The 23,424-nt window shown below is 46.3% G+C and overlaps 1 protein-coding gene across 4 annotated transcripts in view; it reads right to left on the bottom strand.

Annotated features, from left to right (window-relative positions):
- Positions 1-23,424, bottom strand: part of DNAH9 (dynein axonemal heavy chain 9) — a 297,242-nt gene that overhangs the window by 194,992 nt on the left and 78,826 nt on the right. For all 4 annotated transcript variants that reach the window (XM_088828905.1, XM_088828906.1, XM_055407299.2 and 1 more), the window contains exons 20-26: positions 14,923-15,793; positions 11,279-11,409; positions 10,828-10,954; positions 8,769-8,921; positions 7,060-7,185; positions 3,873-4,112; positions 3,370-3,530 (exon numbers count right to left, since the gene is read on the bottom strand). In XM_088828905.1, the coding sequence (XP_088685031.1) occupies positions 3,370-3,530; positions 3,873-4,112; positions 7,060-7,185; positions 8,769-8,921; positions 10,828-10,954; positions 11,279-11,409; positions 14,923-15,793 (1,809 nt within the window). The remainder of the gene's footprint in view (positions 1-3,369; positions 3,531-3,872; positions 4,113-7,059; positions 7,186-8,768; positions 8,922-10,827; positions 10,955-11,278; positions 11,410-14,922; positions 15,794-23,424) is intronic.

Raw genomic sequence — 23,424 nt, 5'->3', positions numbered from 1 at the left:
GAACTGACACTGTCTGCCTTCTGTCCACAGCTGGGGCAGGGAGCAGGGTGGGTGCCCAGCTGAGAGCAGGAGAGAGCATAGGGTCTGCTTCTTCTTTGGGAGCCAAGGCACAGACGGAATTCCATGTGGAGACCCCTCCTTTGAGTCAATCCCCTCTTCCCAATTCTGTCATTCTTACTACCTGGGTTTTCAACAATGAACTATGGGTCATTCACTGAGAGACAGTGATGCGACATCTACTAGGTATTGGTGAAAACAGCAATAGATGAGACAGACAAAGATTTCTGAGAGGAAAAAGTTTACATTCCAAAGGGGACTGCTGCCAAGAAACCAGAAGGCAAGTTCATTTCAGAATGTGGGAGATGTTGAAAAGTGAAAGCGAAAGTTGTTCAGCCGTGTCTGACTCTTAGTGACCCCATGCACTATGTAGTCCATGGAATTCTCCAGGCCAGAATACTGGAGTGGGTAGCCGTTCCCTTCTCCAGGGGATCTTCCCAACCCAGGGATCAAACCCAGGTCTCCTGCATTGCAGGCTGATTCTTTACCAGCTGAGCCTCCAGGGAAACCCAAGAATACTGGAGTGGGTAGCCTATCCCTTCTCCAGCGGATCTTCCCAACCCAGGAATCAACCCGGGTCTCCTGCATGGCAGGTGGACTCTTTATAAGCTGAGCTACTAGGGAAGCCCTTAGGGAGAGGATAAATGGAGGGGATCCTTAATGTTATTTGTATGTGTACGGGTATGTGTGTGTGTCTGTGTTTGAGAGGTGGGAGAGGTTGTCTTTTAGAAAGAGTGGTCATGGAAGGTCTCCTCAGAGCAAAGAGCAGAACAAGAAAGGCTGAGAGGATGACAGTGGAGCAGGAAGCGTGGGGAAGAGCAGTCCAGACAGAAGGGACCACATGCATTCAAGGCTGTACCCTGAAATGAACTTAAAGGGATCGAGGAACATAGAGGAGGCCCGTGTGGCTGGACTGCAGGCTGTGAGGCATCAGGGTGGTTGGCAGGAATTACTATGCTCCACAAGGAATTCATATTTTAGTCTAAATGTAGTGGGGAGCAGCCAGAGACAGTGATGTGACCTCTACAGGCTCCCGTGAAACAGAGAGATGAAAGGGTAAACAGATGAGTGGTTGAGTGGGCCTCTGGGTAGAAGATGAATTACAAAAATGAAAAGCATGCGGGGAGATGGACCAGGAGGTCTTCCTCTATGGATGATGATGGGACCTCCAGTGACTGTGAAGTTCCATACCCCTATTCATTCCACGAGCAGAGTGATTACAATTTCACTAATTGTTATTTGGAAATATATCTGAGGATTTAGCCAGAATACAGGCAATAATACTTAAAATAGAAAATAGGCAGAGAAAAAATTAAGTAAAAGACGGCACGGATTCTATTTGGCCACTTTAACCATCACAATTTACGACCGTGTCTTCATCACCTACAGGTCGCTTATTCTGGGTGAGCCACTCACTGAGATATGCAGGTATTTTTGCAGAAGAAGAGATTTAATGTTCAGTGGAATTATAAGGGGAAAGGGGCACCAGCATTTAACAGAATTTATAGAAATCTCTGCAGAATTAATATACCATTTCTCACACGGATCATGACCTTATCTCCCTGTCCTCTCTCTCCTTTGCCCATATTCTTTTGTCAGATGAATCTTTATGAAATAAGTTTTCATCCTTTTTCACTCCTCTGATGAAAAAGTTTCAATGGCTGATCACTCCTTACTGGATAAAGAATATGATTTTCACATTTCACAGTCAGACTCTTACCCATCTTGCCAGACTCGTTCCTGACTACTTCCCCCAAAGTCCTTCTTCCAAGAACATGCCTTAAATTTTCCCATATCCACATCTTTGCCCACAAAATTCCAACCAGAACGCTAATCAATAGTTCTTCAACTTTGGGGCATCCCAGACCACTGTAACAATTAACGAATGCTTTAGATCCAACTCATGGCAAAAGGAGAAGGGGGTGACAGAAGATGAGCTGGTTAGACAGCAACACCGACTCAATGGACATGAATTTGAGCAAACTCTGGGAAACAGTGCAGGACAGGGGAGCCTGTCATGCTGTAGTCCATGGGGTCACAATGAGTCAGACACGACTGAGCGACTGAACAACAGTGTATCTTTTCAATAGAAAAGGTGACATGTGCACAGCTTTCTGTACAATTTCATGGATAGCCTGTCAGTCATCCTAAAACCAACTGAAATCCTATTAGAGTCCTACACACCCTTCAGGGTCCAGATCAGATACTGTCTTCCTTGGAGTGTTCCCGGTCCTCTTCTTCCTGCAGTGGTTGAGATCCTCTGTGCTCAGAGGTCACTTACTTGGAAGGTTGTAGTGAATGGCTCTGTGCCCTATTCTGTACTATGACCTTGCATGTTTTCCCTGTGCTATTTATTTCAGTAAGTTCAGTTGCTCAGTCATGTCCAAGTCTTCGCGACCCCATGGACTGAAGCACACCGGGCTTCCCTGTTCTTCACTGCTTCCCTGAGTTTGTTCAAATTCATGTTCATTGAGTCAGTGATGCCATCCAACCATCTCATCCTCTGTCATCCCCTTCTCCTCCTGCCTTCAATCTTTCCCAGCATCGGGGTCTTTTCCAGTGAGTCAGTTCTTATCATCAGGTGGCAAAGTATTAAAGCTTCAGCTTCGGCATCAATCCCTAAAATGAATATTCAGGACTAATTTCCTTCAGGATTGACTGATTTGATCACCTTGCTGTCCAAGGGACTCTCAAGAGTCTTCTCCAACACCACAGTTCAAAAGTATCATTTCTTCGGCACGATTTTTTAAAACTTCTGTTTTTCTTGGTCGTGCAGTGCAACGTGCAGCGTCATAGTTCCCCAATCAGGGAACGAACCTGAGCCCCCTTCATTGGCAGCTCAGAGTCCCAACCACTTGACCACCAGGGAAATCCTTCCCCTTATACTTCTGAAATTTTTATCTGCACATGGTCTTATTTCCCTCAACAAAACTGGAGTTTAAGTTTAAGTGATCTCTGCATTTCCAGTGACAGTTAGTCCACCTGGCGTAACCACTGAGCCCATGCACTCCAGAGCCTGTGTGCCAAAACCAGAGAATCTGTGCACCGCAATGAGAGATCCTGCATGCCACAACCAAGACCCAAGACAGCCAAATAAATAAACTAAAATCAAACACACAAACACGGCTCACTGATTTGCTCTGGGGTTTGCTCTATAAGGGTTCCGTCCTATGCCATTTCAGTTTATTTTACATCTGGTGGGTTAAGTCTGACCCTCCCCCTGCAGCCTTGTGGACAAACAGCAAGTGACTGTGGATGGTGAGAGCCAGACAGCAGAAGGCTCCTCTGTCAGTGGCTGATGCCAGTGCTCACCTGTCTGTCAAAGGCGTGATCACCAGGCGAGGGGTATTTCCCAGGTACTCATAGGAGTATAGAAACTGAGCATCACAGATGTTGGCAAAGCAGTGTTTGGCCTCGTCATCCCATCGATGCCTTAACTGGGACAGCCAGAGGAAGGCCTGGGCGTTATCTACCTAGAGAGGGAGTGGCAGAGTAGGTTGGTAAATCTCAAGATTCAGCAGGGAGGAGGCGGCCCCGTGGCCACAGAATTCACAGGGCTCAGGGCGACCCAGGTGCCACCATTCAGGAGAGCAGCACTCTGCCAAGTACGGCAGAGAAAACACGAGCCACTTGGATGATGCTGTTCTGCTGGGGTTTTAAAGGTAGCAGCAGCCACCTTGATCCTCTCCCAGATCCCTGACTGGTGCAGAGTTTGGGGCCCCTGTGTTTTGGCCACACGTGGGCTTCTCCCAAACCCTGATACTTGTGGTATAGCTACCCACAAAGAGTGGTACTCTTGAGAGTCCGGGACTCACCTTCTGAGCAATCATCTTGGCCACCACATCCCGGGCATGGACATCGATGGTGCATATGGTCATGATCTTCTGCCGGTCCCCCTTGGACAGCTGGCCAATGAGCATGGTGATGAGTGTTTTGAGCTGGGCCACTTGCTTCTTGTAATAGTCCTTCATGGCATTCTCATAGCCTTCCTCCAGCCTTGCAAATGCCATGCCCACCTCTGTGGTCCACCAGATCTGGGTACAGGTCAGGGCCACCTATGGCACCAAGAGTTGCTTAGGAAAGCCATTACCAGGACTGTTTCTCAAACCAGCCCACTCTCACACAGCAGGGGCTGAGAATATAATTGTGTGAGTGATGGACATCCCTTCCCTCCCTTTTCCACCAGCACTGTTCCCTTGAACATGTGCTTCTACGTCCTCGGAGATTTAAGTGGGTACAACACAAGTGGGGAGGAGTCCTTTCTGCTCTTGAAAAATGTACCATTTGGTTGAGAACAGCTAAAGGCTCATTCAGGTCAAGGTAAGTAGCTTTTAGAAATTGCTACACTGACCTTTCTGTTTTTGCTTCTCAGGCCACAGCACCTTTCCTGTGCCTGGAAGGATAACAAAGTCTTGATTGGACATCTCAATGATACTCAGTCTTTGCTCTGTTCTTCTGGAAACCCTTACAGTTGAAGTAGTCTAGCTGAGTGGGCCACTGCTGATTATGTGTGGCAGATTTTTTCTTGCCCATAGTACTTACACTATATCTTAAAAAATCTCTTCAAACTTCTAACTTTGACAAGCCTGCTCTTTCTTTAAATTGGAGCCAATTGCTTTACAACACGTGTTAGTCTCTGTGGTACAACGTGAATCATCAGTTATATGGATACATATATCTCCTCCATCTTGGACCTCACATCCCAGCCCTCTCGGTTGTCACAGAGCACAGAGCTGAGTTCCCTGTGCTAGACAGCAGCTTCCCCCTAGCTGCCTACTTTACACATGGTAGTGTGTACACGTCAGTCCCATCTCCCCATTCATCCCACTCTCCCCTTCCTGCCCTGTGTCCACATGTCCGTTCTTACAACTGTGTCTCTAACTTTGAAAGGTCTACTCTTCGCAGGTCAGGAAGAATGACAGTGAAATTTAGTGTGGTCACTTTGATTTGTTGGGGAAGGAAATGGCAACCCACTCCCAGTATTCTTGCCTAAAAAAATTCCCATGGACAAAGAAGCCTGGTGGGCTATGGTCCATGGGGTCACAGAGAGTTGGACATGACAGAGCAACCAAACAATAACAACACTTTGATTTGTATTCTTCAGAGATTCAAAATAAATAAATGGAAGAAGTGATTTAAATGAACCTGTCTTCTGCTTGCTGAGAAACAGAAGATTTAATATGGAAAATGCATAATTTTGATTCTGCATGGTGAAGAATTTAGAGACACTGATCCTCTGTGGTCCCACTTGGCTCAGGAGACACTGCTCTAGATGAATCTGTCAGAATGCAGGAAGAAACACATTTTCTTGCCTCAAAATTCTGATTCAGGCAAACAAGGAATCCTGGTGGGAATTATTCACTTCGTGAAGCAGAGAATTCTGTTGTAGTAAAAAGTACTACTCTTGAATTTACCTGTTTTTTATTTTTTGCCTTTGGATTTAGACATGTCGGATTTTTTTAGAGGTTCCTCCTGCAGTGTGATCTTGTCAGAATGGTCTAAATGTGATGTGCAATTATACTTGTGACTCCTATAGCCCACCAGGTTCCTCTGTCCGTGGGATTTCCCAGGCAAGAATATTGGAGTGGGTTGTCATCTCCTTCTCCAGGGGATCTTCCCGACCAGGGATTGAACCCATGTCTCCTGCATTGGCAGGTGGGTTCTTTACCATTAGTGCCACCTGGGAGGCCCCTTCCCTTCTGCAGCACTGGCTTTTTCCTCTGCTCCGTCTACACTCACTGCCAACATTTCCCGCCTTATTCTCCCTTCTCAACTACCGGCAGTGTGATCTCTTCTCTACCACTTCACTGAGATGGCCTCACCAAGGTCAAGGATGTTCCTTAGACTCTTTACTTTACTTGATCTCTTAGATGTGCATGGAAGAACTGACCTCTTACCTGCTATCAACACTTTCTGTTTTAGTTTCCATGATTACCACTGCCAGGTGTTCCTTCTATCAGAAAAGGGACTGTTTCTCATCCTGCTGCCCTTGTTTCCCTGTGCCTTTGGATGATGCTCATGGGTTTGATCTGCAGCCTCAGCTCGGTCTACACAATCTTACCTAACTCCTACGGCTTCAATCACCACCAGATATCTGTACCCCCTAAATGTACCAGCAGTAGTATTGGGTTGGCCAAAGAGTTTGTTTGGGTTTTTCCGTAGGATGTTATAGAAAAACCCAAACGAACTTCTCGGCCAGCCCAATACGAGACATTAACAGGGAAGGGAGGGGTGGTGTATTGCAGCCAGGGTCATTAAAAAATAACCTCATCAGCTCCCCTCTTTCATACCCTCCTGAGATCCCGGGAAAGGACTTGGAATCACATCACTCCCAAGCATGGTCTGTAAGAACTGTGTCCCAGTTTCCTCCCAGAATCCATCTGCTGCCCCTTGCTCCCTTCATTTGTTACCCCTGCTTCAACCACACTCATGCCTCGAGCACATTAGACGCGCCCTTGCATCTGAGCCTTTGTCCACACCCTTTCCCACACTTGGGCGCTCTTCCCTCTATCTTTCACCTGCCAACTCCTATTTCAAACCTCAGCCTAGAATCGTGTCTTCAGGAGGGCCGTCCCCAGACCCCATTAACCAGCTCCCAGAGGACCCTGGCTTTCCTTCACTGTCACACCAGGTCCCATTTTAGGTGGCTCAATTCCACACCAGTCTGTAAACTCTGTCAGGGTGGGATTACATTGTCTTGTTTCCTCTGGTGTCACCTGTGCTCAGCAAAGAGCTTGGCACATACAAAGAGAGCTGGCTCAGTGAGTTGAATTGCTTATGTTTTCTCCCTGCTGTATGCAGCTAATGGGAGTAAAATGGACAACCCTTAATGCCCCGAGGTAACCGCTGAATTGTGTCATGGCTAACAATTCCCTGGTCCCTCCTGCTGACCCCTTCCCAACCAGCCTCTCCTGACCCTGAAGCGTGGGTGAGCCTGGCAGCCCCAGGAGGCTGACAGAGGCCATGGAGGAGGAGAGCGGGTGAGGATGGGTCAGAGGATACCTGAGCTGGGTAGTCAAAGAGCCACTGTTCCCTGGGCTTTTCTTCGTAGGCGGTTATACCTTCTGTCATCTCGTGCCTCACCGTGGCCTTCATGTGAGCCAGCACGTGGTTCAGCCATATTTCTACCTGGAAGAAGAACTCGGGGTTAGACTCGGGGTTCCTAAGAAGATGTGCTCAGTGATACACACTTCCTTCCACTTAGACGGAGGCAGTGAAGATGAGCCCAGGCAAGATGTGCAACCCCACCGGAAGGCACAGGGAAACCGTTTGTTTGTGCAATGAAGGGCGATGGTAGTTGAGACCAAGGTTCAGTTAACAACGGGGGTTGGGGGGATGTGCCCACTGGAACCCACAGAGCAGAGGAGCAGGTTTAGGGGAGACAAGACTGCTGACCAGAGATTAGGGGGGAATCTTCATCTGGATTGTGGTTGCGTGCTCAGTCGTGTCTGACTCTGTAACCCCGAAGACTGCAGCCCACCAGGCTCCTCTGTCCATGGGATTTCCTAAGCAAGAAAACTAGAGTGGGTTGCCATTTCCTACTACAAGGGATCTTCCTGACCCAGGGGTGTGAATAAGTCAGTGGATTCTCCTGACCTTGTCCACAGTGCATATGGATTGTATTTTCCAACTAAATGCTTTCTGAGTCTACAGAAAGAACACCCAAGGTTTGACTCAAACCCCAATGTCCCTTTGATTAAACTGAGAATGTCTATTTTCAGATGCTAGAGTTGCTTTCCAAGATGCATTTGGATGAAGGTGGAACTCTGAAGAAGATCTTTTCTCTAGGCTTTACTCTGGACTGGATTAGCACCCTAGGGACCATGTTTCTTTGGATATTTAAGATAACAGGGGCTTCCCAGGTGACACTAATACACCTGCCAATGCAGGAGACTTAAAAGGCTTGAGTTGGATCCCTGGGTCAGGAAGACCCCCTGGAGTAGGAAATGGCAACCCACTCCAGTATTCTTACCTGGGAAATCCCATGGACAGAGAAGCCTGGCGGCCTGCAGTCCCTGGGGTTGCGAAGAGTGGGGCATGACTGAGAGCAGCACAGAGAAAATGGAAGGGAAAGAAAGAGAAGAGAAAAAAAGAAGCAAAGGAGAAAAATGCAGTAGGATAATGAACAAAGACGTGCTTGCCTACTTTAGTGAAGATGGTGAAAGACGGGTCAGAGGGTTAAGGAGAGAAGGGTGTCATGTTTTGTGTTTTGGGAACTGTGCTGGGGAGATGTGGATTGGTAGCTTCTGGAGTGGGGCGGAGGTGGGCTCTCCACGGGGTAGGGCTGTAGGAGGTATATATGTACAGAGAAGTAAATGCTCAGGTTTATGGTTGATTTCAAAGGGCATTTTCTCCCAGGGAAGGTGTCAGTGACCCAGATTCCCCAGTGGGGTGCTCCAGGGCTTGTCATGTTAAAGTCTCCTGGTGCCGCTAATCATTTCCAAACCCTTTTCTTGTTGACTCAGGGAGTTGTTTATGTGCATTTTTATTGCTCTCTGCACAGGCCTTTGAGCGAGGAAGATATATAGGTATTGACATGTGTCCTTCCCAGGGAGAGGAAAGTGGGCGCTGGAAGCTGCTCCGATGTCGGTTCAAGTCAGAGGACTGGGCAGTCCCCAGGCACAGACAGCAGTTCTGGTCCAAGGTCACAAAGGCTGTTCTGAAGGCTGATGCTTGACTGCAGACACTTGAGAGAGCGAGGCACGCGTTACCTGCCCGCTGCAGTCACAGGGCTCGCTGAAGGCCACATATTCTCCTTCCTTGCTATACATGCCAAGGCTGGTCTTGGTCGGCTTCTCACTGGCGTCCAGCTGGAACTGCATCTTGGCCATATTGTCAAAGAGTTTGGAAAGGTGGCGTTGAACCTATAAGTGGAGAGCATGTCCAGGAAGTCACTTACGAGTATTGCTTAGAAGCTACTTATTATTACTGTATTGCTTTAAAGGGCTACCCTGTGACAACCATTAAAGTGTTGGGTACCAAATGTTTAGAAGGGAGCTGGGGAATGATGAAGATGTGAAGATGGGATTTAGTTGGACTGGATAAAAGGGAATATAGATCTAGTGGGCAACATGTGTTAACTACAAACCAATGAAGCCACAAAAGTTTGATTAATTTCTGCCTGATCTACTATGGATGGGAACAGACTGGAGCAATAACTAATTCATAAGCCCCCTTCCTAAGAAAACACTACTGTGCAGCAGGAGGGTAGGCACAGGAGAGTCTACAGATGAACGCTAACATGCCCAAATCTGGAGGATCAAGGGCAGTGGTGACCATGGCCTATGGAAGAAGTCACTCAGTTGTAGGAACCACTTTGAGGCAGGAGACCAACCTCTGGAGGGCCCAGAACAAGGGCCAGCAAACTCACACCAGGCAGAAAGCCTGATTGTGCCAGAGCTTCTCCCAAGCATGGCATCTCATGATACGGAAGCAGTGATGCCTTGGGCAGTAATCCTAGAAGGATGCCAGAGAAAACCGCACTGTGGTCCTGAGGTGAGAAGAACAGTAGGTGAAGAAGAAATGACAAACAGGAAGCTGCCCAGGTAGAGATTTTTGAAATACAGGGGCCTCCTGAAAACTGTTGAGTTTTAACCCTTACATTTATGGCAATGAGCTCTCTTGCTTATGAGATGGCGGGAGAAATTCTAAGAGTATTGAAGTGAACTAAAGGTGCTGGAGGAGATCTCACCCAGTGACTTGGGACAAATAACAGAGATGGACCTTTCTTTAACCAAGTACAAATAGTGGATTAAAGCAACAACCACAGTTAACACAAGACCCATGAAATTATCCCACAACTTAAAAGAAGGAGAAAGCCAGACTCAAGACATAGAGTAAAAGCATATATTAGAAGCGTAATATAGGAAACAGAAGTAGTGATGAAAAAAAATCACCTTGTTTTGCTTTCAATTAAATGAAAGAAACATGAACTCTATAAAATCTGAGGTGGAAGATAAGAATTGGTAGAGGCAGAAAACTAAAGAAAACAACAAATGGTTCAGAGTAGTTTTTAACAGTGTTAGCAACACAAAAGGACCAAATAAACACACACAACTTAAATATGGTGGATAAATCTGAGGAACATGGAAGAATGCCAAGGAAGAGGACTAAGAGAGAAAAAAGTGTATAAATATGTACAAATATGTACGAATAGATGAAGATAATAATCTCAACCTATGGAGATATGATGACTCAGAGGGGAAAAATTATCCACATAACCGGAATAGAAATACCATGCAGAGACTTCTCAGGCGGTCCAGTGCTTAAGACTTTGCCTTCCAATGCAGGTGGTGTGGGTCCAACCCCTGGTCAGGGAGCTGAGATCCCACATGCCTCACAGCCAAGAAACCAAAACATAAAACAGAAGCAATAGTGTAACAGATTCAATAAAGACTTTATGCAAAAGTATACTGAAAGAAAACATTTCCCAAGATAGTGAAAGCCCCAGTTTTCAGAAAGGGAACAAAAACTTCATCATGTGTTAGAGAAAGATAAAGCAAGCATCCAAGCATATAGAAATTTTCAAAAATTTAATTTAAATTTTGATCTCTACAGAGATCCAACCGGAAAGAAACCAGGCTACCTAGAAAGGTTTAAGTAAAAAAAAAAAAAAAAAGCAGTTAGCCAGAGATGAGGTTAGGGACCATGCTGATGGCAACATAAGTCAAATAGATGCTTTGCTTAATGGGGCATAATGGGGAACTTGAAACTCTCCTCCTGGAGCATCTCAATCCTTCTGACTGTTTCTACAAGCACTTCCCCGCTTACCTGTTGAGGGGCTGTGCCGTTGGAAAGAATGTCTAGAAGATCAGAAGAGGAGAGGAAGTAAAATCTGGGGAAGGCAAGCCTTTTGGTGTCCAGGTACTCCGCCAGGGCCTTCTCACACAGGTACAGCCTGAGGGCACAGAGAATTTCCTTGTTAGGTTTGCCAGGATCCATAGGCATGTGGATGTTACCTAAATGCATTTGAGTGTGACTTGTGGATTACACTCAGGAGTGATGGAACATCTGTGGGCATGTGCCTACACCCCTACTAGTACATTTCAATCAGAATAAACACCTCTAACAATATCCCATATTACCCAAGCACACAGGCAAATCAAGGTACACGACCAGACACACACAGCTCACTCTCTTACTCGGGCAATTAACTAAGGTAAGGTCCTGAGAGACAAAGACAGCCTCTCCATTACAAAGGCAGCTGCACACCGACCATCACCTGCTCTGAATATCTTCCAGCTTTTCGTAAAGACCTGGCTTGTTGGTGGCTTCCACTACATTTGGAGTTTTCCGAGCATCATAAGCTAACTCTTTAAAGTCTATGTCGATGCCTTCAAATCTTTTAGAATCCTGCAAATTAAAGTGTGGAAAAAATTAACCCCCACTCCTTTCAACTCCAAGAAGCTACCCTCATGTACCAAGCCTGCTTTTGAAAACTATTCCTAGGTTGTGTAACACAGAGATTAGGCCCAAAGGAGAAAATACCTTTAGCTTGAATCAGTGGTTCTCACACATTTTGGTCTTAAAACCCCTTTATGTTTGTAAAACTAACTGGGGAGTGCAAAGAGCTTTCGTTTATTAGGTAATATCTATCAATGCATATTCTACATTAGAAGCTAAAGTTGAGAAACGTTAAAAAATATTTGTCATTTAAAATTACAGAAATAAGCACATTATGTTAATATAACACATATTTTAATCCAAAATAAGTATATTTTCTGAAATAATATAACTTAGAGGAAAAAGTGGCATTGCTGCACTTTTTTTTTTTGCCAAATCTCTTTAATGTCTGACTTAGAAGATGGCCAGATTCTTTTCCCTGCTTCTGCATCCAGTGTGTTGGGATATCACACCAGGTAGACTCTGAAAAAGTCCACTGTGTACCAATAGAAGAACGAGTGAAAACAGCAAGTGCCATTTTAGTATTATTATTAAGATGGTTATGCCCTTGAGGATCCTCTGGAAAGGTCTCAGGGACCCCTTGCCAGAGGTCACCAGACCACACTTTGAGAACTGTTGGCATAAATTGCATAATCCCTAAGTCAGGCAGATGGTGGATCCTATGTGCTTTCTGGGCCCAAGCGAAAGTTTCTATAACCAAAGTAAGCATTTCAGCAGCAAAGGTGCTATTATGATGTCAAAGTGGACATGTCCAAGCCAAAGTGTCAGTCGCTCAGTCATGTCCAAATCTCTGTGACCCCAAGGACTGTGGCCTCCCAGGTTTCTATGTCCAAGGCATCCTCCAGGCAAGAATACTGGCATGGGTAGCCATTCCCTTCTCCTAGGGATCTTCTTGACTCAGGGATCAAACTCACATCTCCTGCACTGGCAGGTGGACACTTTACCATCTGAGTCACTGGGGGAAGCCTGTGATGTCAAAAGTAATTAAATGTTATCATTTTCCCCAAATACACACACTCTCACAGTGTTGTTGAAATGACTGAGACAATACTAAATGCAAAGCACCTTAGCCCAACGCCTGGTACCTGGTGAGAGCTTGTGTGGTTATGATTACATAGCAACAATCATAATGGTATGTGCCGAACATTCAGCTTTCATGAACTTCTGGATGTAGGGACCAGGCTTAGTCTCAATTTACAATGAGAAAACCAGGGCACTGAGAGTTCAAGTAACTTCCCTAAGGTCCTTGAGCTGCTGGCCCCAGTCTGCTGGGATCTCTGTGACCCATGCCTCTCTCCTATCAAGACTTAAATTACGATTCCTTAAATGAGGTATCTTTCACCAGTTAAAAATGGAAAATGATTAACATTATAGAATCATCAGAAGATCTCCCTGGTGGTACGGTGGGATTGGAGCCGGCCTGCCAATGCAGGGGACACGGGTTCCAACCCTGGTCCAGGAAGATTCCACGTGCCTTGGGGCAACCAAGCCTGTGAGCCACAACTGCTGAAGCCCAAATGCCTAGAGCCCATACTCTGCAACCAGAGAAGCCACCACAAGGAGAAACCTGTGTAGCGCGACCAGAGGACGCACAGGCAAAGCAGTGAAGACGCAGCACAGCCAAAATCAATAAATAAGTGAAAAGGAAGGATCAGAAAGAAGGGACTTCCCAGGTGACTCCGCGGTAAAGAATCGATCTGCCAGCGCAGGAGGCATGAGAGACACAGCTTCAGTCCCTGGTTCAAGAACATTCCCTGGAGGAGGAAATGGCAATCCACTCCAGTATTCTTGCCTGGAGAACCCCACGGACAAAGCAACCAGGCGGGCTGCAGTCCATAGGGTCACAAACAGTCAGAACATTACTGAGCGACTGAGCATGCACACGCGTCAGAAATACCTGACATAAATGTTTGAAGTGAAAAGAACTGACTGGAAAATTGTAATTACCCTGAGAGCAATTGTGTAAAAACATGTATATATGTGAACAAAAGGTGGAAAATATTCATAGTGAATGAAAATATTTACTAGTTAGGGTGTAACATGATGACTGATTTGTTGTATTTCAGAGTTGTCTTTGTTACCACATTGCCACTACAAAGAAGACAAATGTATTTCCACATTTTACACATAAACCTGAGAAGTTAATGATGTGAATTATTTATTATTTTTTATTGTAAATTCTCAAATGCCTCTTTTAAAATGCCTGAAAAAGTCTCCACCTACATTCTCCCCCGCTTCTCGTCAAACCTGCCCTTCTTCAGTCATTAGCATTGGAGACGGATAAAATCCGGCTTATTGATTTTGCTTCATGACAGTAGCTTTAGTGGAATTATTTTCTGTTATTTTTCATTGCAGATGTACAAACTTTAATCTGCATCATTATACTAAATGTGTTTTTGTGGGATGAGCTGGAAAAAAATGATTTGATAGAATGTGCTTTAACTCTGAAACAAGGTCTGGACAACATGTGATATTTTGGAATCAAACTAATTTGCAAGCAAAGAACTCACTGTGCTGAAGGATATGGAAGTGTTATTCGCTCAGTCGTGTCTGCTTTTTGCGATCCCATGGACTGTAGCCCATCAGGCTCCTCTGTCCATGGAATTTTCCAGGCCAGAATACTGGAGTGGGATATGGAATAAATCTGCAAAAATCTTTTTTTAAATGAATTAGAGTCCACTGAGAGAGGGGGTACACTAATGGCACATTAATTAGGACAATTAGAAGGGACAAACAAACTAGAAAGGTAGTAATGAGAAGAATGCATATCTTAGAGAAATTCCTCATTTAGTACTTAGCTGAAGACTAGTGTTTGAGCCTGCTGGCAGGCCGGAGGTTTACAGAATAGCTCGTTGCAGAGAAGGAACTCAGCTTGCCTGGAAATGATGCTGGTTTCCCAGTTGGTACCCGCACTGTGCTTAGGTGTAGAGCAACACAAGAGCAGCTCCTATTTCTGACCTCCTTTCTCCGGTACACTTCTTTTGTTTTTTAAACCAAGTTCTCCTTTCTTTTTCCTACCCATCTAAGAACAAACTGTTGTTGTTTCGTTGCTAAGTCGAGTCCCACTCTGAGACCCCATGGACTGTATAGCCCACCAGTCTCCTCTGTCCATGGGATTTCCCAGGCAAGAATACTGGAGTGGGTTGCCATTTCCTCCTCCAGGGGATCTTCCCAACCCAGGGATTGAACCCAGGTCTCCTGGGACTCCTATTTTGGCTGGCGGATTCTTTACCACTGAGCCACCAGGGAAGCCCAAGAACAAGCTGACTGGCATGCGTTTTACCTTCTCTCTTTTCCTATGCCTGGGTTTGGTGTTTTGGAAGGTCTATGATTGTTGGAGATGCCCCTGGGTGAAGCCAAGGCAAGGAGGCAGAGAAAGAATGGTGCAGAGGATGCAGGGGCTGGGATTGTCCCTTGACTGGGAGTTGGGAACAGAGGGAGCAGGGTTTCTGTAGCAGGTACCTGGGGCAGCTGAGCCCGGATATCCTCAGATCCGATGAATATGCTTTCTAGGTGAGACCATGTGCGCTGCACGTCATACCAGATGGAGATAACGGCATCAGCGGTGGACAGCTTCTTCTGCCAGCCCGACACATCCTCCAGGAAGAAGGAAATGTGCTTGGACACCATCAGGTTCTGAAGCTGGACCTGGTTATCCTCCAGAACCTCGATGAGGTCCTCGTCAGACTGCAGCAGGGGCACACAGGTCCGTGGATGGGGCTCGTACTGGAATTCCATAGCAGTCCAGGTGGTCTGCAGCTCCTTCAGCACCTTCTCCATGCCCAGCTCTTTCACGGCTCTGTCCACAATGCCCCGGACCTCGTCCTCAAAGTGGTGCAGCTGCAGCTGCAGGAGGTGGGCCAGGGTGGTGCCCTCATCCATGGTGAAGGTCACGCCCGTGGCCTGCATCAGCTGCCTCCAGTGCCGCTCCCGGATGGCCGGGTTCTGCAGCTCGGCCACGGCCCTCAGGGAGGTCAGGGTGTCCAGCACGGTGTTTTCCAGGCCTGTGAAGGCCTCCCAGGCTCTGACCTCCTTGTCGAGGTTCCGGATGGTCCTGGCAAACTTTTTGCATTCCAAGTCCATGGCCTCCACGTCGATATCCTTCCACCTGGTGGTCTCCCAGGCGTGGATGCTGGAGGTCACCATTCCAATCATGTCCCAGAGCTCCTTCAGCTGGCACGCCTCCTTCCTGCACTGCCGCAGCTGCTTATAGTCAGGGACGGTGACTTCAAACAAGCTGGCGGATGCGGAAATGGAGGCCATGGTGGACTCCATCTGCTGGGTCTCCAGGTGCCAAGCATCCAGCTTCTGATGAGGGTCAATGCTATCAAACCTGCAAGACAAGACACAATGTCTCCCCTTTACCAATGGAGAACTCAGGGACCATCTCCTAGAATCACCAGAGCCACGGCAGCTTGAACCTTTATATCCTTAGTGTTTTAGCAAAGAGCAGGGACTTTCAGCAAAGCTTGCAAAGGAAAGATAGTCAGGGTAGGCCACAGTGGGATGAGCATAACCAGCAGGAGGAAGCATGATTCAAGAGGAACATCCTGTCTGGATCTGTTCTACATCCATGTGTGCTCAGTCGTGTCCGATTCTTTGCAACCCTTTGGACTGTAGCCCACCAGGCTCCTCTGTCCATGGGATTTTTCAGGCAAGAATACTAGAGTGGGTTGCCCTTTCCTACTCCAGGGAAACTCCCCAACTCAGAACAACAACTCAGGGACTGAATCTGCATCTCCCGTGTCTCCTGCATTGAAGGTGGATTCTTTACCCACTGAACCATCAGAGAAGCCCTCTACATCCGAGAGGGTAATAAAAATACTCCTCACCTCCCCAGGTCCAGTGGGGGAATAACCCTTTGTTTGAGCCCCCTTTAAACTCTGTTTCACTTTTTGGTCTCCAGCCCACTTGACATAAAAGAGCATTGTCCTGTTACTGCAGAGGCTGTGAAGGCAAAGGTCACACCGGGAGATATCTGTTTTACACACAGTAATGTATGTATTTCAACGCTATTCCCTCAATTCATCCCACCCTCTCCTTCCCCGGCTGTGTCCATAAATCTGTTCTCTATGTCTGCGTCTCTATTCCTGTCTTGCAAATAGGTTCGTCAGTACATTTTCCTAGATTCCATATATGTATGTGTTAATATACAATGTTTGTTTTTCTCTTTGTATAACAGGCTCTAGGTTCACTGACCTCACCAGAACTGACTCAAATGCATTCCTTTTTATGGCTGAGTAATGAGATGGATGGATGGCATCACCAACTTGATGGACATGAGTTTGAGTGAACTCCGGGAGTTGGTGATGGACAGGGAGGCCTGGCGTGCTGTGATTCATGGGGTCGCGAAGAGTCGGACACGACTGAGTGACGACTGAACTGAACTGAATATTCCATTGGGGCTTCCCTGGGTGCTCAGGTGGTAAAGAATCTGCCTGCAAAGCAGGAGACACAAGAGGCATGGGTTTGATCCCTGGGTCAGGAAGATCTCCTGAAGAAGGGAACGGCTAAACATTCCAGTATTCTCACCTGGAGAATTCCATGGACAGAAGAGCCTGGCAGGCTACAGTCCATGGGTTCACAAAGAGTCGGACAAGACTGAGCAACTAACACTTATATGTAGCATAGCTTCTTTATCCATTCATCTGTTGATGGACATCTAGGCTGCTTCCATGTCCTGGCTATTGTAATTAGCAGGTAACAGCATTTTCCAGATTCCCCGGGCTGGCTTCCTTCTCTGTGGTGAGGCTCACACTAATGGCTGGCATCACCTTCAGGAAGCAGTGCCTCTGGGTGGGCAAGCCACCGAAAGGGACCCTGAAGCATGAGCACACGGTCCTGACCACCGGCCTGTGCTGCATGGCTTTCCCGATCTGTGTGTTTCCTATCAGGCTTCACGTCTCTCAAGTCCCTCCTTCAAGTGGCCTCGTCTCCGCTTGCGTCCTGCCGTGACCTCTGGTTCTGCACTTGACTCCTGTAAACACTACATCAAACTTTACAGTTCAAGTTCATCTTTCCTCCTCTTCTCTCCATGCTCAGGACTCCCACTGCTGCTCCTGGTCCTCACCCCATGAACCCCCTTTATGTTGTGGCCCCTTCAACCCACATTCCTGGCAGAACCTCTTCTCCGATGTAAGAACTGCGCATTCACAGGTTCTCGTGTGGGTCAGGAGCACCCAGAACAACCTTCAAGGAGCCTCTGGCTTTCCTTCCCTAGCCTCCCTGTATCCTTTCTTCCAATCACCAGTCTCAGGTCTTCCTGTTCCTGTGTGCTTGAGGGGTGGCTAGATATTGGGGGTGCATATGTGCATGGTAAGTCACTTCAGTTGTGCCTTACTCCATGCAACCCCATGGACTGTAGCCAGCCAGGCTCCTCGGTCCGTGGGATTCTCGAGGCAAGAATACTGGAGTGGGTTGCCATGCTCTCCTCCAGGGGATCTTCCCAACCCAGGGATCGAAACTGCATCTCTTACATCACTGCACTGGCAGGCAGGTTCCTTATTCCTAGTGCCACCTGAGAAGCCCCAGACATTGGGGATACCATGACTTACGTGTGAACACCATCTTTCTCTAAAATTAGGATAGGGAACCGTGGAGTCCAACATAAAGAAGTTGAGAGGGAAAAGGAATGACTAGAGAATTGGCCACTTCTTGCAATCGTGTGTGTGTGCTAGTGTGTCTGTGTTGTTTGGTGGGAAGATATGACATGTGAGAACCTTTCCTTGAACTGCCTCTTCTCTCAATTGTCTCTGGAAATATTTGACTTGACGGATGGAAAGTAATCCTAATTAAAGTCATTTACCTGAACTGCTCACCACTTAAGCCTAATTGCCATGCAACACAATAACAGTTATGCATACCATTAAATTAGTGTCAGATTAACTTTGATGCTTGCTATGTTTGATTCCCGCTTGTTCCATCTAAATAGTTTTGGCTGGATTGCTCTGGTGGTGGATTTTCGTCTTAAGACTGAAAACCATCATGTATCTTCACTGTTGTCCAGCCAGCAAGGGCTTTAGAAGGGCCTGGAGTTCTCAGAGTTGAAGAGGGTCCTCTGTCCATACAGGCAAGGAGCTTTCTCCTCCATGAGCGCAGTGGAGGAAGAATTAGAAGGAAAGGAAGGTAACATCCTCACGGCAAGTGAGCCATCAGGAAAGATTACCCAGCATGAAGGTTCCTTCCACACATTCTTTCAAAGACTAATTGTTGGAACGTGTTGGTTCTACCTTTTATCTTGTCTAGAGTGAATGTGGAAAGTGAACTTGGCTTCTTGGTGTTAGTATATATCAGACAGATTCTAAAAGCCTAAATTATACTCTGTTTAATTTATTAACAGAGTATAGTTCAGAAATAGTAGGTAAGACAGGAGTTATCAGAATGTTGGGGGGTGGGCGCAGAAGATAATAAATGATCTTCCTAACGCTTCTTTCCACAGTGCCTATGAACATCCTTGAATCAATACTGGATCCTCAAATATTTGTAAGAGGTGATCATTTGTCAAACCTATTCCAAACTTCATTTGCCCTGTGGCATAATTTTTGTTTATGGTTTGAATCTGCTGACATTCATTCCCTAGAGCTGAGCGCTTACAAAAGTTAATTTGACCTAAGTAGTGAAAGGAACCTCCAGACAGGGGAGCAAATAGCCCGCTTCCCATTTCAAAGCTCTGGTGCAAACTGTCAGGATATCCACAGACCTGATTAATGCACCTAATAAACTTGAAGCAGTTCTCCAAAGCCTGGGGGAACAATACAATGTGAGAACAAGAAAGTAATAGGAGGGAAAAGGGTGTAGTTAGTCTTTGAAATTGAAATAATAATGCACAAGTATTTTAATCTAAAAGAGAAATGCCTGGAAAGTCTGGATGAGCAAAGCTATAATTAAGAGAAATGGAAATAGGGTGCTCATGTGTGCGATCTTGGAAAAAAGGATTCGGACCTGCCCTAGATGTGAGCACAGACAGAAAGAGGAATAGTGACTTAAACGATTTCTTGGGACGTGAGCAGCTGATAAACATCAACCTCAGACCCATAACGGCACTTGTAAGGAGCAGTGACACACCTGTGCCTGAAACCCTAAGGGTATTGTAACTCAGCCTGTTCCTTCTGACCTGGTGACCTTTCCCATCCCATGGTCCCATCTAAGGAGCAGCAAAATATACACCCTTCCACTTACTGGTCCAGACAGAAGACAGAGAATTACCCTTGGATCTGTCCCTGGTAGATCAGACAGTAAAAGAATCTGTCTGCAATGCAAGAGACCCAGGTTTGATCCCTGCATTGGGAAGAACCCCTGGAGAAGGGGATGGCTACCCACTCCAGTAATCTTGCCTGGAGAATCCCATAGACAGAAGAGCCTGAAGGGTCACAGTCCATGGGGTTGCAAAGAGTCGGACACAACTGAGTGACGATTCTTCCAGCTCCCATAATTCACTGGATCCTCCCGACTCTCCCTCCTGAGTGCCCCTCACATCCATCCTACTCTCTCCACGCTGACCACAATGGCTTCAGTTCAGGCCTCCTGCTTCTCACCCGGGCTGCTGCAATCACCCTGCCCCCATCGCCACGGAGCCCCTGCCTTGAGTCCACCTTGGTCCACTTTGTCCTCTGCAGTCACAAGAGTAGTGTCTACACGATGCTGCCCTCAGGCTTAGACTCCTCCGTGCTCATTCATGGTCTAAGCCCGGTCATCCGGACCTCCCCCTCCTCGCCTCCCGCCCCCTGCACCCACACCCATGCGCATCCTCCAGCCGTGTGTTACGTTTTCACTCCGCTGTCTCTCTCCAGGTTCTGCTTCCCTTGCCTGGAATACCACCGCTTTCCACTTCTCTTTTTCCAAATGGCTAATTCTCCTTTGCCCATGGGCTGAAGCACCAGCTTCTGTGGGGTGTGTGAACTGCCTCCCCAGTGGGCATCAAAGTTGGGCCCAACGGACATGTCTGATTATTAATTTCTTTTTGCCTGCACCTCCCGGCATGTGGGATCCTAGTTCCTCATCCAGGGATGGAACCTGCATCCCCTGCCGTAGAAGCACAGAGTCTTATGCACTGGACCACCAAGGAAGTCCTCAGTTACCCATTTTTGAAACTGACCCTGAGTCTGTCAGTCCTTGACAGCAGGGAATCCATATTATCTGAATATCCTAGCACATGTCATTTTTTGCTGACTTCATGCTGAGAACACACCTCTTCTGCTCTATGGAAGCCTGATCCATGTGAGTGAGTCAGATCAACTGCAAGAACAGGGTCAAATAGAATTAATGATGTGTCTGAGGATACTGATAGATCCTTGAGAGATTCAGTGATTAACACTGCCCTTTCCTTCAGCTTTAGAAGGGACAGGAGACCCTTCGTGAGCAAGATGAAGGCACATTTGCTGCACTGTCTGGAAAGCCTTGATTTGCTGCTTGTCATGCAGGACAGCACCCAATGGGAGAGTGTCTTCAAGATAGTCCTTCCTACCATTCATAAAATCTGGGGACTGGCCAGCTAGAAACACTGATGGTCTCCAATGAACTGGAGCTCAGAGGGACCAAACGCTTTTACCAAGAAATCCCTGGAATATCCTGGTCTTGATATGGGTAAGCCAACTGGATGACATGGTACCATTCCTTAAAGCCAGGAAGCCTGAACAAGAGAGCTGCTAGAAGCCTGGAGCGTCCCTGTCACTCAACCACGAAGAACGAGTCTCCAATTTCAAGAGTTGTGAGAAGTGCTTGAATCTGGCTACAATGATCTAGCTGATTACTGAGAGAGCTCGGCTAGGAATACGCTGACATAGCTTCAAGTTAAGAACAGAAGGAGGAAGAAAAACTCAACTTAAACACGGAGGAAGAGCTTCACCCCTAGGGACCTGACTTCATCCTGTACCCGTTAGACTTCAAGGGCCAAACCAGGCCCACACTTTCCTTTTCTTCCCAAAGACAAGATCAGTGTGAGCTTCCCCTGTAATCTAATCTGGAAGAGAGACTTGCCTTCAGCAAGATGCATTTTAGAATTTTGTGAGTGATCTGAAGGCAAAGGAACCAGAACTCATTTGCCACACACAACGTCTAAACACTTTAAACACACACATTCATGCACACAAAACTTAAGAAGTAAACCCACGTGCTGACACCCACAAAGACTGCCCTCAGTAATAAATCCATGATTCTGCTCTAGTCTTGACAGTCTTCTTGACAAGAAGAGGAATACATCAAGATTGCAGTCATGTTTGACTTTCTGCACTGCTGTGAGCAGTTCTTTTCAAAGAAGTCTCTTGCAAAGATTCATCTGCATGTTAAATTAACAGATGTGAATTTGGTATACAAGGAGCTTATGCAGCTCAATACCAGAAAAACAAACGACCATAATTAAAAAAGACACATGTATCCCAATATTCATAGCAGCACCATTTACAATAGCCAGGACATGGAAGCAACCTAGATGTCCATCGGCAGATGCATGGATAAAGATATTGTGGTATATATACACAGATATATAATGGAATATTACTGAGCCATAAAAAGGAATGTATTTGAATCAACTCTAGTGAGGTGCATAAACCTAGAGTCTGTTATACATAGTGAAGGAAGTCAGAAAGAGAAAAACAAATTTTGTATATTAACACATATATACGGAATCTAGAAAAATGGCACTTATGAACCTATCTGCAGGCCAGGAATAGAGATGCAGACATACAGAACAGACTTTGGACACAGCAGGGGAAGGAGAAGGTGGGATGAACTGAGAGAATAGCACTGACATATATACATTACCATATATAATATAGATAGCCAGTGGGAAGCTGCTGTACAGCACAGGGAGCTCAACTCAGTGCTCTGTGACAACCTAGAGGGGCAGGATGGGGTAGGGGGTGGGGGGAAGGTTCAGGAGGAAGGGGACATATGTGTACTTGTGGCTGATTCATGATGTTGTAACACAGTTGTCCTCCAATTTTAAAAAAAATGTGAATTCGGAAGACTCAGTTAAGGGTAGTAATATCCTCATAGCCAGCAGATAGATACAAATGCAAAGAGAGAAAAAACAAAGCAGCTATCACATTAAAAAAACAAGAGCTGATAAATACACAAGTGTGATATAACTAGGAAGGGGAGATCAAGGTTTCCGACAGACACACAGAAACACAGCAGCACAGAGTGCTGTTCTGTTCAGACTGTCTTGGGAGCCTGTTTGGAAAGCTATCTCACCAGACATATTTGGGAATTCCTTTTTTGAAATTTTTTTAAAAAGAGACAGATGATGTAAAGATATCACTGTCATTACCTTCATGGCTGTTGCCCTAGTGTGGATATAGTCAGCACTGCCCAGAAATACCCAGCTTCATTGCCCGCCTGGCTTACCAGCTTTGATCCTGTACTCAACTGCACATCCAAAGGAGAGTCAAAGGGATGTGCTTCAGACTTGGAAGGAATAGTCCCCAAAGGAGTTCCACAAATGTTTTTGCACAATAGATGCTTCTTTGGAACAAGGGCATAGCTCCCAAGGTGCTTATTCTAAAAGCAGGGGTCCCCAACATCCAGAATGGGGACTGGTACCTCTTATCAGATCACTGATGGCATTAGATTGGAAATAAAGTAATAAATGTGATGTGCTTGAATCATCCAGAAACCATTCTCCCCACCTCCAGTGTGTAGAAAAACTGTCTTCCAAGAAATCGGTCCTTGGTGCCAAAAAGGTTATGGACTGCTGTAAATCTAAAGGAATGCAGAGTCATCTGGAGTTATACGCCCTGGTGTGATTGCTTAAAAGGGGCCCAGTTTCTTCCCTTAGGGTGGCTATCTCTAACTTGGTTGCACATCAGAGTCACCTAGGGAGCATTAAAAACTACTGATTTAGTTGGTCTGTAGGAGAGGCTGAACAGTGTCTGATTTAGTTGGTCTGTAGGAGAGGCTGGACAGTGGAAGTTTTACTATCTTCCAGGTGGTTTTAATGCTTTAGAGTGCTATGTTGTACATTTATCC

Source organism: Moschus berezovskii, chromosome 20 (genome assembly GCF_049115385.1).
Source record: "Moschus berezovskii isolate FMDL1 chromosome 20, NW_MosBer_1.0, whole genome shotgun sequence".
NCBI lineage: Eukaryota > Metazoa > Chordata > Mammalia > Artiodactyla > Moschidae > Moschus > Moschus berezovskii.
This window is presented reverse-complemented; position numbering and strand designations above follow the sequence as displayed.